The sequence below is a fragment of the Oppia nitens genome, unplaced genomic scaffold (assembly GCF_028296485.1).
Source record: "Oppia nitens isolate AA-2021 unplaced genomic scaffold, nextdenovo-longstitch-racon4-pilon3 scaffold42_pilon_pilon_pilon, whole genome shotgun sequence".
NCBI lineage: Eukaryota > Metazoa > Arthropoda > Arachnida > Sarcoptiformes > Oppiidae > Oppia > Oppia nitens.
Window position 1 is genome coordinate 270,001 of NW_026533224.1, and position 13,222 is coordinate 283,222.

The following is a 13,222-nucleotide window of genomic DNA, read 5'->3' on the forward strand; positions in this document are numbered from 1 at the left end:
AAATAAATAAATTAGTTTAATTAACATTTAATTATAATAATAGTGTTTATGTCCTCAATTTTGTTTTATACCCACATATAATAGTTATTTAACTATTAATTTACTTTACTTTACTTATTTAATTAACTAACTATTTACTAACTAGAAATAAGCTAATAGGATATGCATCTAATTATTATTGCTAGTTTAAATATAACAACAATTTTATATACATACACACCAACAACAAAAAAAAACATAAAAATTTAATCCTAAAAGTTAAAAATTGTTGTATTTTTAAATACTGTTTATATGTTGTAAAAGTTTTTACAACAGTTTTGTAACAGTAGTTAATACCGTTAATTAAATAATAACAACAAAAAAGGGATTATTATTATTATAAATAAATAATATGACATTATTTTTTTGTCATAATTATAATAATAATTACTGTATTACTAATAATACAAATAAATTAATATTTATTTAACAAAAACTTATGTAAGTAACAAAAAAAAAATTATTAATAATAATAAATTAATTGTCATTTAATTATGAAAATTTACTTTTTTTAGATATATATATTTGACTAATAACTATAGTATTAAAATATAATTGTTTTAATTTTTTGTTTAAGTTTCAAACTATATTTACAGTATAATACAAAACAATTTTATTAATAGGAAATATTAGCATCATTATTATTGTATTATATAAAAATATATATATATATTTAATACATAAAAAAATAATAAAAACAATAAATCCCTATTAAGTATTCAATAATTAGTCCACAAAAATAAAACATGACTTGTCTAATAAAATTTTATTATAAATTTATAATTATTATTATTATTATTATTACATATATATATATTTGTTGCTTCACTGCCTATTAATTTAATAAATGTTATCAAATATATATATATATATAAAAGTGTTTAATTAAAATTTTATTCATAGACTATATATAAATGTTTTTTTATAATAATAATAATAATAATAATAATTTCAAGTCAACTATATTTAGTGCAATGAATAATAAATATCAAAATATATATATATATAAATCAAAATTATTTCATACTATATACTACTTAATTATCATATATATTGTGTGTATGTTATTAATATTTATATTATACTACTACTACTACTAATAATAATAATAATAATATTTGATAAATATTTATGGCTAAAAATCTATATAAATTATATATTTAAATTATTATACTGTATATAACTGTGTTTATATATATATATATATATGAAAAACAATATTTATCTGGAAATAAACAAATTAAATAAACTTTTGTATATTAGTTGAAAATTTAGTAAATACTAATTTAAATTGAAAATTAATATAAATTATTTATTAGTTTATAGTATGTATTAACAGTCTATTAATAATTAAAACAAAAACTTTTATATATTATATAAATAATTTATAAACAAGTTTATTTATTTATTTTAGTTTTTTTTTCTAAATTTATCTCTTATTAAAACTAAATTATTTTTAAAAATATAAATTTTATCTATAAAAAAATATAATATTTAATTTATAGAGATTATTTTGTTTTTTAAAATATAAATAAATAATATTAACTTATCGATAATAAGTATAGTAATACTAATAGTAATAATAATAAACTTTTAATATTAAAACTAACATAACTATATATATGTGGAAAATCAATGTTATACAATATATAATAAATAAAACATTAGTGTTTATATGCCATTATAATTATCTATTAAATTAAAACTATAAAATGTATTCAACACTATATATACTGTATTTGAAATTCAATATTTGAAAAGTTATTTGAAAAATGTATAAAAATATTTTAATTGTTATACTATTTATAAAAACTAAAATTTAGCTTATATGTATTGTTGTTAGCCTAACATTTTTATTATTATATAATTAATGATATATAGAGTATATATATATACAGTAAGTGACAATAGGATGGGTATAGAGTCTATGAATCTCCCGAAATGACACTTTACATCACAACACACATACATACATACATACATATACACATACATATACACATACACACATATACATACATATACACACACATACATATACACATATACACACACATACATATACACACACATACATATACACACACATACATACATACATACATACATATAGAGCTAATATGTGATCTCATAAATAAACTATAAAATTAGTGTCTAATATAATATCGTATAATAAATACAGTATATTATTATTATTAATATATGTTTGCGTTTAAAATTTTTAAAAAACAAAAAATATAGATTGTGTTTGAAATATCATTTGTTTTTTTATTGTTGTTTTTATTTGTAATTTTTTTTTGATTAATAAGTGTCGACATCACACACACACACATAAACACAATGTGTGTATTAAAAAATTTGTTTAACAATTATCTCATACAATGACATCAAAAAATATCTAACGGGATCTCTATGTATGTATGTATGGCTCTCTCTCTCTCTCTCTCTCTCTCTCTCTCTCTCTCTCTCTCTCTCTCTATCTATCTATCTATCTCTCATTAAGTTTTATATAATAGCATATAATGGGCAAACTATTCACACATTTATTAATCATATAATTGTCACGCATTTCCAACAACAACAACAAAAATTTATAGCCAACAAACAATTGCAAGTTTAATAAGCTTTATATAATATAAATTTTGTATAATATATGTTATATGCATGTATGAGCTATAAAAACTACTGTATGATTATAATGAGTGATTAGATGATGAAACTACACACACACACACTGTAACTTAAATATACTGTACATTAGTATTGATATAATAATAATAATAATAGTAATAATAGCTTAACGGTGTACTGTATTAGTAAAGAAAAGTAATTTTGAAACACACAATGAAAAAGAGTAAAACAAAAATTTTTAGTATAAAAGCCATCATAACTGCCACCAATTATAATTAGTGAGTGTATGTGTGTGTTTTTATGTGTGTGTGTATATATATATGTTTGTATGTGTGTGTATGTGTGTATATGTTAGCATGTGTGTGTATGTGTGTGTGTATGTGAGTGTGTGTGTGTGTGTATGTGTGTGTATGTATGTATGTATGTATGTGTATGTATGTGTGTGTATGTGTGTGTGTGCGATAAAGGAAAGGGCTAACACAAAAAAATATAACAGTTTTTGGCCATTAGTGTGAGTACTGGTGCCTATGGGCTCACACACACACACACACACACACACACACACACACACACACACACACACACACACACACACACACTGATGGACTTTTATTTTACTACAGCAACAACAAAAATAATCAAATATTTTTTGGTGTCTCTATTAGTGTCAATTGCATGAATTTGTTGGAAATCAAATCATCATTAAAAATATAAGCTAAAAGCTATAGAGCTATAGCTAACCAAAATAATAAAAAAATAGATGATATAAATTATATGCACTGTTTTATATACACAGTATATATATATCGGTTGGTACATGTTTTAAGCCCCCCTCCCATACATAATATCTATCAATAATACTGTATTATACTATATTATCTCTCTCTCTCTCTCTCTCTCTCTCTTTCAATGTGTATATTACTGTCGACACTACGTGAGAGGCACTGATGATAATACGTGACCAACGATTACTAGTAAAGCTCTCTCTCTTCCTCTCATTATTACAGTTAGAGAGAGAGAGAGAGAGAGAGACCCTAATCCTGTCGGTCATAACCTGTCGCCAGAAAAAACCAAAAAAAAAAAACAAAATAATATAATTTTTATTGCATTTAATTTTGTTGTTTAGTATTTATTTTATATATAGTTTGTATCTAAAAGTTTTTATTTTCTCTGTTAAATACTATTAATGAAAATACTAATGACTTTCCTTTATCTCTCTCTCACTCTCACTCTCTCTCTCTTTCTCTCTCTCTCTCTCTCTCTCTCTCTCTCTCTACGCATTGTTCATCAGTTTATCACTTAGTCGTCAATTAATTGACAAATAAAAGGTTTTAATAACAGTTTAGTTGCTGTTATTTTTCTACTGACAAATATTAGTCGACTGGTATATAATGAAACAAATAATATATATATATAAAGTATATATAGTAGTAAGCATTTAATTGTTTATTGAAATAATATGACATTGTATTTGTGTGTCAATAAGATAATAATAATAATAATAATAATAATAAAATAACAACAAAACAATATAGCGGATGATGATGATGATTCACTTATACATTATATAATGTATTATACAATATATATATTATATTATATATACGTTTTGATTGATATATATATACAGAATATTCTGTATTGTATACTATTACTAATAAATGTTGAGCCAACCATTAAAGCATTGGTTAATATGTTTTTCAACTATAATAGTAATGTTTTAGGCAATTTGATTAACACATTTATAATATGCTTATAATGTGTTTTATTTTGAGTTATATAATATGTAATGGCATTCACACACACACACATACATATACACACATACATATACACACACATACACACACACACACATACATACATACATATACATATACATACACATACACATACACACACATACACTTACACTGCATACATAAAAAAAATTGCGAAACCCTCTATAAAATAATTGGGGCTCAAAAATAATTAAATACAGCAAAAAAATTGATATTTTAATAAAAGGTTTCCCAAACAAAATGAAATTGAAACCAAAAAAAAACATAAAAAAAATTATAATAAAACAGTGGTAATTGAATATATATATATATATGAATGCATTAATATATACATAATATATATAACAATTATCTAATGAATATTGAATCTATAATATGTATATAATTTTTTTTTCACTTTCAATACTATAATAAATATATAGTAATGTACTGTATATATGATATCCCAATGCATTTATGGCTGTGAATCTCTATTTCGTGATCTGTATTTGTAATTAAAATCATTTATTTTATTTTTATTTTTTGGCTAAACTATTATATAATATACGGTATATATTCGGTATATATTAAGTATAAATTATCATTTTTTATATTATTTTATTGTTTCTATAATTATGTTGAAACCACACACACACACACACATACACACACATACACACACATACACACACATACACACACACATACACACACACATACACACACATACACACACATACACACACATACACACATATGACTAATCAAATCCCAACTATTATCTTAATCAATATATTGTATATTAATTTACTATAATAATTGTACCCAAAAATTAATAAAATAAATTAAGTATCAAATGTAACCACAAATAGATTATTAGTTTTTATATATACAGTATATATAAAAATAATTATTTTAACACTATATTTTAATATTTCTCTTAATAATTAAATTTATTTTCTTTATACACTTTAACCAACAACAAAAAATTATATAAAATTTTTACAAATAGCCAAATTGTGTGTTCAAACTATATATACAGTATATATATATATAACTAAATATTTGTTTTTGTTATAATTTATTTTGTAGACATATATTTGTTATAAATAAAAACTAAAATATATATTGAAAAAAAATATTTATATATTATATTGCGTGCTAACTGAAATATGTAGATTTATATATTATATATATATATATATATATATAGTATATAAAGTTTATTATATAGTATTGTATGTATAGTTTTTTTTCAATAATGTTTAATTTTTGTCTAACAATACAAATAATAATAACAATAATTGCTATTAACTAATAATGTTTATATAAAAATAAATTGTTTAATAAAATAAATATTTGTATTTGTATTTGTATTAAATTAAAATTGAAATTGCTTTCTGGTGTTTAATAATAATAATAATAATAATAATAATTTAATTTAATAACAATTGTATTTATATATTATATATTTTCTATGTACAGTATAATACATAATAAGCATTTAGTTTAAAATTATATCATTTAACAACAACAAAAAATTTATGTTTGAAATTATTTTAAACAAAAATTGCTGATAAAAATAAATTTTGAAATAAAAAAAAATATTTATTTATTTTTTTTTTTGGTTAAACAAATAGCGTGTCTAAACAAAGTTTACATAAATTTTAACATAACATATCAAATATTATATACAGTTATATGGTTTCAATATATATATTGTATTATAAATAGCCTAAAAATTTCATAATACTGTATACAAATACAAAACACATTTTTCGAAAAATATAATAAAATTATTATATGTTTAAAATATATTTTCAAAAAAAAAAATTACTCTCTAATTATCACATAATTTATATATAAAATTAGTTTAGGAGGTAATTAAAGTTAAAATTATTATTGAAAAATTAATTACTTCAAAAAATTAATTACTTAAAAATACGGTTTCGGTTTTTTTAAAAAAAAATAAAATTTTAAGCATTGAATCTCTAGTCTATTTACATTAAAAACAAATACAGTATTAATATAAGTGTTAAAAAATTGTTATAAATTTATAAAAATTGTTTATTTATCTATAGATTTTTGTAATTTTTTTGTTGGTTTGTTTGTTATTTATGTTATAACAACTAATATATAAATATAATTTGCAAATGCATTTCAATCACACATTTGGTTTGTTTTTAAAGGATGTATTAAATAGTGAAAAATTATATACAAAAATATATACAAAAATATAATTACAACAAAGTTTTTGATTATTTTTCTTATATTTTTAATTGCACTTAACTTTTAAGTGTGTTATTATTATTATTATTATTATACAGTACTTTACATTTTATATCTATATTATATATATATATATATATATATATATTCTGTATATTATTATTATGATATTACAGTATTAACAAACTTATGACTTAATTACATGCAATAATAATAATAATAATAATAATAAGTAGTAGTAAACAGATTTTAATATATAACTAGAAATAATATATAAAAATTTTTGAGATAATTTCCTCAATAAAACAAAAGTTTTATATATATATATACTTTATGTGAATAATAATAAATCAAAGTCTCTCTCTAAATGAAAAACATAATAATAAAACACAAAAATTATTTATTTATATATTATTTTTATTATTGAGGCTATATTTCCCGTTAATTATACTTTTAAATTAGTTATTTTCTAATATATATATATATATATATATTTATTTAAAAAGTTTTATTTTCTACTAATAAAATATCATATTATATACATATTAAAAACATATATATAATATATTTTTTGTAAAAATTATTGATTTGTCAAAACTTTTATTTAAAAAATACAATAATAATACTAATAATATTTATAACTATTATAATAATAAACTTAATAAAGTTAATATGCAATTATTTTTTGGTTTATATTTTTTACTGAGACAGCACATATTTTATATTGCTTTTATTATTATTATTATTATTATTAAATTATAATTTACTATATATATTGAAATAATTTATTAGCTATACATTTAAGTATAGTAATAATAATAATAATACTAAATAGTGTGTTAAAAAATAGTAGCAAAAATTAATGGTCTTAAATTAATGCAATTAAATTATTATAATATATAAAACTCAATTATTTAAAGTTATTTTTTAAAAAGTTATTAAAATTTTTCATTTATATTATTTTTTTATTTTGTTGTGTGTATAATGTCTAGTCTACTATTATTTTTCCGAAAATTGTTATTATATTTTAATAATATTATTAGTATTATTATTATTACTACTATTATTAACAAAATAAGTAATTATATTATTATTATAATTAAAAAAAATAAAACAATTTTTAATATGATTTCTCTCTCTCTCTCTCTCTCTCTCTCTCTCTCTAATCAAATGCATTAATTTAAAATTAAATTACATTATTATTATTATTATTATTATTATTATTATAATTTAATAAAACACTACTACTAATAATAATAATATACTGAATTTTTTTTTTTTGGTTTGTAATTTGTAATTTAAAATATTAAATTTTTAATAATAATTTATAATATAATTATATTTTATGTTTGTGTGTGTGTTGTGTTATAAATTACATTATAAATTGTTATTATTATTATTATTATTATTTTACTTTTCAATTGTTTTGATTAAGTTTTCAGAGTATTTCCTATTATATATTATTATTATTATTTTATAAGTTATTTTACATTAAAATTAGTAGTAGTAGTAATAGTAGTAGTATTTTATTGATATATTAATTGTACAAAACATTTGCCTTTAATTTTTTTTTGTTTTAATATTAAGTTCATATTATATATATATATATATATATATATATGAAATGCATTAATAAAATTAAAAGTCAAATGAAACATAAAAAAAACAACTAAACAAATGAAAACAAATTCACTGCAAATAAATAAAATTAAATTATATATATATATAAAATATATTGAACTGAATATATATATATTATAACAATTATTTTAGTTTAGTTTTTTTCTGTATGTATTTATTTTAAATTTATTTAATCAAATTATAATACTAAAAAAAAAGTTTTGTTTTTTTTGTTGTTTTTTGTTTTGTGTGCTTCAATTAGTAGATAAGTTTAATTTTTTATAATTTTAAAAATAAATGTATTATCATTGTTATTATACTGTATATACATGTATGTGAAATGTATGTAAAATTTATGTATGCATTGATTATATGTAGGGGGAGGGGAACGGTATGTAATCAAACAAAAAAAACAAGTTAAGGGTTCAATATTCAAGTGTATTATATAAAAAAAAATTAAATATTAATGTAAAATTAATATTGCATTTTATCAATAAATAAAATAAAGTTTTTTTTATATATATACTGTATATAAATATTTAACAATAGGTTTTTGAATTTTATTTTTCACTTTTTTTTACTGTATTATATATACAATACTTTATTTGATATATATGTATACATCTATTGTGTGTTTAGTCGGCAAACATATATATATATATTTATATATATACTGTATATATATTTATTGATTAAAAATTTATAAAACATTAAAAAGTCATTGAATGTGTGTATATATCTACTGTATATTTACTTTTAATCATAATATTATATATAATATAATAATAATGATGATAAAAATAATGTATCGATAAAACTATATAAATATAAATTAGTAGCTAAAAATTTTTTTCAAAAATATATAATTTTTTTGTTGATAAAAATGTGTGTATATTTTTTGTTTGCCTAAAATTTAACAAGATAATTTATGTTTAATTTTTTTTAGTTTTATTTTTATTTATTTTTTTTTGCTTAAAAGTTACATTAGTCTAATGTTGTATTTGTTTTTTAAAATGTTAATCTAAATTTATAGTTAATATATTTAGTTTTTAGTTTTGTTGTAAATATTTTTTAAAAAGCTAAATTGCAAAATTTTGTTAAAACTAAAATATTTTTTTACTAAAAAAATTAAATTAGAAAATAATATAAGTAACAACTTTTTAAAAATATTTTTTCTATTTATTATTTTTTAAAATAAAATATTAAACTAATATTAATAAAGTATATTTGATTTTACAGTACTATGTTATTGATATTTTTTATATATTATAAAAATTTATATATAATTATTATTTTTTTAAATGATTTAGTATTTTCTAAAAATTCAATATATTAATAATGTATTATTTATTATATATATTTTTATTTATTAAATATATATTTTTTTCAATCTATACTATAATTTATTTATTGCCATATAAATAAATTCATTTAATATCTTAAATAATATGTTAAAAATAATAATAATAATAATCAGATATAATTGTGTTTCACTTATAAGAGTTAGGTTAGAGAGATCTTGGGTTTCAATTGAATTGCAAACAATAATAATACTAATAATAATAATATCATATATAATATTTATATTGAGAAATATATTGGTGTTTATATGTTATTATAAACACAGAATATATATATACAGTACTTGAAATAGATATATATTTATACAGAATTTATATGTAATCTTATATTAAGGCAATTGTCAGATATATATATATACTGTATATTTAAGTTATACAATATATATATATATATATAAATATAAGATTTAACAAAAATGTGTGAGAGATAGCAGTTTCTAGTGATACTGTATATAGATATAGATAAATATATATATATATATATATATATATATAGTATATATATTGGTCTCCAAATAGGATTTCCCAATAGAAATCACATCAAAACAAATTATGATAAAAATAATAATGAGAATCAACTCTCATATATATATATATATATCTAACACTATATATATTTAATTTATATTATTATTATTTTCAGTAAACGATTGCCAACTACACTACAATACAGTAAATAAAATTCTGTTATTATTATTATTATTATTAAGATATATATCTAATAAATTTTACGAATATTTAATTTAATTTTTATTTTTGTGTGTATTATTAAAATTTTTATTATCTTAACTTTTTAAAAAACAAACGGTTATATATATATATATATATATATATATATATATAGTATATGTTTCAGGGATTTATATCAAGTTTTTATTTTTATTTAAGTTTATAATACATAACCCCTCCGACAACCCTTTAGAGAGAAAGAAAGAAAGAGAGAGAGAGAGAGAGAGAGAGAGAGAGAGATTTAAGTCTAAATCAATTTGAAGTTGAAAAAACCAGTAGTTTTTTTTAATACCTAAAATAAAAGGATAGGAAAAAACAATAGGAAAATAATTGTAGATTTTTTTTTGTTGGGTTGTATTATGTATTGTAAATGTAAAGAGAAAAGAGGAGAAGCAATTAAGTGAAGTGTTGCAGCAAATTAACGGTACAAATCATTGCAATCTTGCGAAACATTACTACTACTACTACTACTGCTAACCAACCGATGCCTCCCATTCCTCCCCTACATCACAACACACACACACACATAGACATAGACATACCATACATATAGTGCCAGTAATTTTCTATTGTTCTCTGCGGTCCTCTTCAAAGAGATGATCTGTGTGTGTGTATGTATGTATGTATGTATGTGTGTGTATATGTGTGTGTATATGTGTGTGTATATGTGTGTGTATGTGTATGTATATGTGTGTGCATATGTGTGTGTATATGTGTGTGTATGTGTCTGACTATATGTATATATATATATATATATATATATGTGTGTGTGTGTGTGTGTGTGTGTGTGTGTGTTTGTATGTGTGTATATATATATATGTGTGTGTGTATGTGTGTGTGTATGTATGTGTGTATGTATGTGTGTTTTTGTATGTGTGTTTTTGTATGTGTGTGTATGTATATATATATATATATATATATATGTGTGTGTGTGTGAGTCGTATGTATATATATATATATATATGTGTGTGTGTGTGTGTGTATGTTATAACCCCCCCCTCCCCATCATCTGAAAGACCTAACGGTGATATAACAACAGCACAGTTGCATACACTCTCACACAATACTAGACATACACTACCACTACTCACCCGCTCGCTTGCATTAAAATATTTCTCTCCCTATTTTACACACACACACACACCCGCTCACACACTCACTCACACACACACACACACACACACACACACACACAAAGTGATTATATTTAAAAAGATATTTTCATCGCTAATGAATTACTAATGTCTGATATAATCTAAAGTAGAGAAAGAAAAGACAAGACTATTATAAAAACTACTGATAAAAGCAAAGCCTATCTCTCTCTCTCTCTCTCTCTCTCTCTCTCTCATGAAATAGTGATTAAAATAAATACCGGAAAAATGCACCAAAAAAACATAACAAATGTTATTATCAAATAAAAAAAATATTACTATAAATTTGTTAATGTTTTGTAATAATAATATAATGTTATGTTTTGTTGAGGTTTTTTTGATGTCAAAAAAAATTAATTTTTTTAATCAAGATTTGTATTTTTTATTAGTATTATTATTTAATACTACAAAATTATTAATTATAATATAATAAGATTTATTTTTTTATATAAAATCAAAAAATTATTATAATTATCACGACTTATATATGTTAAATAAATTTTTTGAGATTTTCAGATACAATATATTTATATTGAAAAAAATTAATGTAAAAAAATATCTAATAGTATAGACACAAAAAACACTCGCTTTTTTACAGTTGTATTATTACAGTATTATTATTACTATTATTGATATTATACTATACTTTAAGTATTAAACTTTAAGTATCATTACATACCATAATATATATATATATATTGTATAATATATTTCTGATATTAAATGGCAAATGAATTGACAAAAGTGTTCATTGAATGGAAAATAATTTTCAATACTATATACAAAAAATTTTATACTTATATACAGTATATGTAAAAAAAATAATTTTTTTGTTTTGTTTATTTCACTGTAAAGTCCTAAAAGTAATGTATGGTTTAAATACAGTACTACTATAAAGATGATGATATAAAAAATATAATATTTTATTTTTTTTAGATTTAAATAATAATAATAATAAAAATCAAATTTAATAGACAATAATATAAAGTAATGGCAATAATTCAAAAAAAATCTATAAATATTTTTTTTTAAATATACTATTATTATAAAAATATATTTTCAATTGAAAAAACACTTACCAAATGTGTCCAAAAAATTTATTAATATAACTATCGATTGAAACAGTTGTTCCCAATAATAATAATTTAATTTCATAGTTGTTTTTAATTTTATTATTAATTAGTTTAATCCGAAAATATTTTTAAAAAAATAATTGTTTGCCAATTATTATTATAATTATTATTATCAATAATTTTTGTTTGTTTGAAAGTTTTGTTGTTGTTGTTAAATCTATAAGTAATAAAAAAAACAAACAAACATTAATAAATTTTAATATTTTTTTTAAAATAGTATTTTACAGTAGCTTTTATTTTTTTAAACATTATTGTTTGCTAATATATTAAAAATTTATAATAATAATTTTAAAAATGCATAATTAAATATTAGTGTTTTTTCTATAATAATAATAATGTATTTTTTTAAAAATTAATATTTAAATAATAAGTTATTAAAAAAAATATGTAGGTGTGTGTGTACTTTATATTATAATAAAAAATTTTTTTTTGAATACAATATATACTATATTATAAATAGAAAACTAATATTAAATAAATATTTTCTCTTTTATTATATATATATATTATAATATATATATATAAACCATAGTATATATATATAGAAAAACATACATAAAAAATAACAG

The 13,222-nt window shown here is 19.0% G+C and overlaps 1 protein-coding gene across 1 annotated transcript in view; it reads right to left on the reverse strand.

Annotated features, from left to right (window-relative positions):
• The window catches only part of LOC128959174 (lachesin-like), a gene marked incomplete at its 3' end in the record, with an annotated part of 37,733 nt that extends 25,058 nt beyond the window's left edge, over positions 1 to 12,675 (reverse strand). Inside the window, exon 1 of the mRNA XM_054305114.1 lies at positions 12,600 to 12,675. Within this exon, the coding sequence (XP_054161089.1) occupies positions 12,600 to 12,675 (76 nt within the window). The remainder of the gene's footprint in view (positions 1 to 12,599) is intronic.
• Between the last annotated feature and the right edge of the window lie 547 nt (positions 12,676 to 13,222).